The sequence below is a fragment of the Chenopodium quinoa genome, unplaced genomic scaffold (genome assembly GCF_001683475.1).
Source record: "Chenopodium quinoa cultivar QQ74 unplaced genomic scaffold, ASM168347v1, whole genome shotgun sequence".
Taxonomy (NCBI): Eukaryota; Viridiplantae; Streptophyta; class Magnoliopsida; order Caryophyllales; family Amaranthaceae; genus Chenopodium; species Chenopodium quinoa.
The window spans coordinates 2287281-2292302 of record NW_018744367.1 but is presented as its reverse complement, the minus strand read 5'-3'; the positions used below and the strand labels follow the sequence as shown (position 1 = coordinate 2292302).

The 5022-nt window shown below is 30.6% G+C and overlaps 1 protein-coding gene across 1 annotated transcript; it reads right to left on the bottom strand.

Annotated features, from left to right (window-relative positions):
- Positions 1-388: 388 nt before the first annotated feature.
- Positions 389-4810, bottom strand: LOC110696529 (GDSL esterase/lipase At1g71691-like). The gene is made up of 5 exons (XM_021873847.1): positions 3760-4810; positions 3017-3141; positions 1488-1727; positions 1131-1380; positions 389-806 (listed from the first exon to the last, which is right to left on the bottom strand). The coding sequence occupies exons 1-5, from the start codon at positions 4043-4045 to the stop codon at positions 571-573; spliced, it is 1137 nt and encodes a 378-aa protein (XP_021729539.1). The 5' UTR covers positions 4046-4810; the 3' UTR covers positions 389-570.
- Positions 4811-5022: the final 212 nt, after the last annotated feature.

Genomic DNA, 5022 nt, shown 5'->3' with positions numbered 1-5022 from the left:
AGAACAAAAAAAAAGGAGGGAGTACACAGTTTAAAAAATTAAGTTGGTTAACAAAACTAAAAAATGTTTGGAACTAATGTGGCTGAAAATTATAAAGATGCATATATGGTCAAATGCATAATTTTTAAAATACATATTTTCGCTAATTGGCTTTTCATGATAATCCATATTTCATATTAATTAGTAAATAAGTGAAATAATTTTCATAATTTTGTTCAGAATATTTTTAGACTTTTATACTTTGTTTTTAATAATTACAAATAGTGTTAAATTGATAATAAACTGTGATTGCCGTCTAGTTAATTATAATTCTAAGATCAATAAATTAATATCGACCAAAATTAAAGAAGAGCTTGGAAAAACATAGATAACACCATAAGTAATTAAAGCATAGACAAATATAATCAGTGATAAATTATAATTCCAAGTTTTAGTCTTTTTTTTTCCATTAGATCACATTAATTAACAACACTAATAATAGTGAAGTTAATATAGATCATAGAAAAGTGACACACTATTGTAACTAATTACTCCAACTAAGAACCTAAGCCAGGCTAGTACGTAATTTGTTCAATTAGTTTCAATGTCAAGAGCAGCAAGCTGTTGAATGTTCATCGGGTAAGCAACGTCGCTGCCTCCATTGAAGGCCTTACGCCCTAAGATAACGTTTACGTGTGATGTAGGGTGGAAGGCGTCCCAAAATACGTACTCGTCTCTGTTCATGCACGGTGTTTGGAATGGTAGACATGTTATTTGGCCTTGGTTACGCCCGATCCCACAACATCCTCGGTCGATCACTTTAAATCCTGCATTTTACCGGCCAACAAAATGAAGGATTAAAATAGTTTAAGTCATCTATATTTATGATATTAATCAATTAAATCATCTAGATCTTAAGAGAATACATGAACTAAACTACTACTATCTCAAAGTTTATATTGTTACACTCGAATAAGTAGTATGACCATGATATAGTGCTAAGAGTAACAGTTTTTGTTCAACTATCTATCTTTAATTTCTATTAGTGTGATTGTGTGAATTTGAAATTATTGCATCCCAATTTAAACCTTTGTACGAAACAAAATTTATAAATTGACACATAAAAATGATGGTAAGCTTAGAGTACGTACCATAAGTAGCAGGACGAGTGAGGATGTCACGAAACATGCTAGCAATGTCGACGTAAATGAACTTGGAGCCAGGTAGTTTAGAGTTGAGATTGCTAAGCATCGTCTTCACATTGGCATTGAAAGGTTGTATAAGGTTGTTTACAACGTCCGAGCATTTCCCCGTAGGGCTTTGTGCTAGTATGCTTGGGATGCACCCCATCATTCCTAGTCCGGCTATAGCGAATTTCCTCCCTCCTAGATTATACAATCTCTGCAAATAATTCATTTACATAACACGTTAATTTTACATAAAAAGTTAAGGATTTGTTCTTTTCACCTGAAATTAACTTATCAAAAGTCGACAACTGAAAGGCTTACAGTGAGTTGAGTGGTGTATTGTTGAACCAAGAGATTGGCAAACTGTTGTCCGTTATATTGGTTACGAGTAGGGTAATTGGGCATAAGATAATTGTTAAGGTAGTCATTACTTCCCATTCCAACAAAGAATAAGCATTGTGCCAAGCTTCTACCAACATCATCTGCCCCAAGATTTGCCGTTATTTGGTTTAATGTGTTCTCAAAGTTGCGCACTTGCTGATTGAATGGTATGCGTCCAACCTATTACAACAAAAAAAATGTCTTAAGTTTTACTACTTTATCTAATACAGTGTCAATGATGCATTTTCTATAAAAGGGACACGTTTTTTAAGAAATTTTAATATATTTACTTGAGACATTACTAGTATTAAACAATAAGACTTGTGTGAGACCATGAGGTTAACGACAAATTTGTATTTTAAAGGAATCCGTTTTTATTCGTATTTTAATTGTACATGCAATCTTCCGAGACATTGATACTCAATAAAGTTAAGAAATGTGTCCATTGTACAATCAATGTTTACTCTGAGAACTTAATTGTTAATCTATAGTTCTCTAAATAAATAAATGAGCAATAAATTAATTAAATTCAAGTACGCATGAACAATCGGATGTATGATAGATATTGCACATGCCGTGCCAAAAAACACCTAAATTATAGCATTGCCTTTACAATAATTTACGGAGAGCAGTAAATGATCTCATGAGAATAGCTAGTCGCTTTTACACCATCGGTTCAATTGGCTTGTTATAATAATTACTCGTATTTAATTGGTACCAGGTTCTACCAATAGCATTCAATTCATTGACATTTATCCACTAGGTAAACCTTCCTACATGATATTAACCTACCAAGATAAAAGTACCTCGCATTAATTATTCATATCATCTATAAATTGAAGGACAAATTATTAGAAATATTATATATCCTGTATATTTTGAACACCAATCGGTCAAGCATGGACCAGGACTATAAAACTTAATGTGTTTATGTTCAAATGAGGAATAATGACATTACAAATTAGGGTGGAGAGATTGAGAGTTCAAATAATAACATATTGTGTACACTTGTTCAAATAATAACTTATTGTGTACATATCGATATATTAAATTTAAAGTGCACACATACAAGTCGCTCTTCTATTTTTAAGTGACCATCTTTAGAGTAACTATAGGGAAAATAAAAATTGAGATACTCTTTTATGTGATTTGGTATTATTTATTTATTTATTATTTATTTTTTTTTATTTTTTTTGACAATGAAAATAAAAATTGTCATTTGCTTTTGTATTTCATTAGGGTAACTTTTTCAAAAAAAGTATTAGGGTAACTTTGTGTATTGAAACATCGATATTAACAAAAAAAAAATGTATTATTATTATTTAAAAAAAAGTGAGACTGGAAACACAATAAATGTAATTATGAACCAGACGCATCAGAAATATTAATTTTGAACATTGAAATAACAAGATAAAGAAATCTCAAAGACAATGAAAACTAAATTGTAACCAAAAAAAAAAAAAACTTACAAAATTCCTGCCAGTAACATCAAGAATGCCAGCAGCAGCTGAAGCATAATTGACACCGTAACGTACTTGATCCCCTCCTCTTGCTTCTGAGTATGCTGGTATTAAAGGCAGACCTAGTGATTCCGCTGCAATTACACATTTTAACCCAAACTCAGATTTTATTTTATTAAATTAATCATTTTATGAATGTTTAAATTTAAATTAGACATGCATGCATAAGTTAATTCAAACCATGTACCTATAATAGTCTAGCTTTCCATCCGTCTAATTTTAAAGTTGACTTGTTATGTTGATAGACTAGACTAATTTAAATTAGTGACGTGACTAATCTGACACTAATTTGAACGAAGAGAGTATCACATTACACGTGTTATTAAGCAAATTTGCATGTTAAATATACTTTTTAATTGGTACACCCATAAATAAAAGCTCTTTTTTTCCTTGGGCAAGGATTCTAGGTAACAAATTACACTCAAGTATTTTTATTAAGTAGTATGAAAAATAAGATAATGGAATAAATTTCTTCTTTTTAAGGAAATCAAGAGAAAATGTAAATAGTGAATTAAATTACGACTTTATTTAGACAAAAATTGTTTGGATGAAATAAAACTTCTATTTAAAGACCAAGAAAAGTTGCATTGATTTATTTTCTAGAAAGAAAAAAAACCACAAAAAAAGAATTTCACCATGCATGCATGGAAACACAAAATTTTGCATGAAATAAAAGAGTAAAAAAAATGTACCAATGGCATCAACAATGGTGTAGGCATTAGAGAAGCGACCAGTTGGACCGTCATTAAAGTCAATACCATAAGGAAAATAATTAGCCTTAGCAAAAGAAGGCAAATTATTATTATTTCCATTATCAATCAACGAGTCTCCAAACACAAACATCGCCGGCACCAACTCCTTCGTCCTAGACACTCCGCCATTTGATGGCGGTGTCGCTGTCGTTACGTCTCCGTAATCTTGTGCGACACATACATTCACTACCAACACTACCACCACCAACACTAGAAAACTCTTCATTATCTTATTTACTTTTTAGGAGTATAGTTTTGTGTAAGAAGATATAATAGTGTGGTGTAAATGAGAATGTGTGAAAGTGAAGGTAGTATTTAAAAAGTGAAGGGTAAGAAGTTTGGTAAGAAGGAAGTAATTGCTTAATATAAATAAAGACTTGTTTTGTTGGTAAATAAACATAAATTCTGAGCACTTCATTTAATTACGCTCAACTACCCTACTGTAAGACGCCGCAGGAAAGCTGAAAATGAGATGTAAATCCATGTTAAGGCATTCAATTCAATGCTTTTTTTTTATTTTTTTTTTATTTTTTTTTGGGGTTTTGGGAAATTGATTTTGGTACATCCTTAATTGATTTTGGCACACCCTTATGTGAGAAAAGCATAGAAAAATATGCTCTCACATTGAGGTGTGCCAAAATCATTTCCCGGGGTTTTGCTGTATTATTATTCGTACCTAATTGCTTAAGTTTTATTTCCTACGTATATTGTAGATATATCATACGTCTACAATTTTATCTTTTTTTATTTTCTTTTTTATTTTTTTATTTTTTATTTTTTTTTAAGTGGATTGTACACGGTATCATTTGACTTTTAACTCAAAATTTACAAATTTTAAAAAAAAAAAAAGTCAAAATAAAATTAGTATAGTGTTAAAACAAAAAATATTAGGAGTATCAAAGAAGGTAAATTAGGAATAATCAAACAACAAGTTCATGATAACGTTAATGTTCATATGTTACTCCCCTCTTTTCCACAATGTTGATTACAATTGGTGTTTTTACGCAATTATTAAGAAAATTTGAACCACAGCAATTGATCATGATCGTAATCCCAATTGTTTAAATGGGGTTACTATGATGGGTGAGAGGTTACTACGGTAACTCTTATAAAAAATAAATAGACTTATTCTTATCGTTAAAACAAAATAAAAGGGGCTACTTGAATGAACAAATGAGATTACTTTGTTTTTAATGAATATGT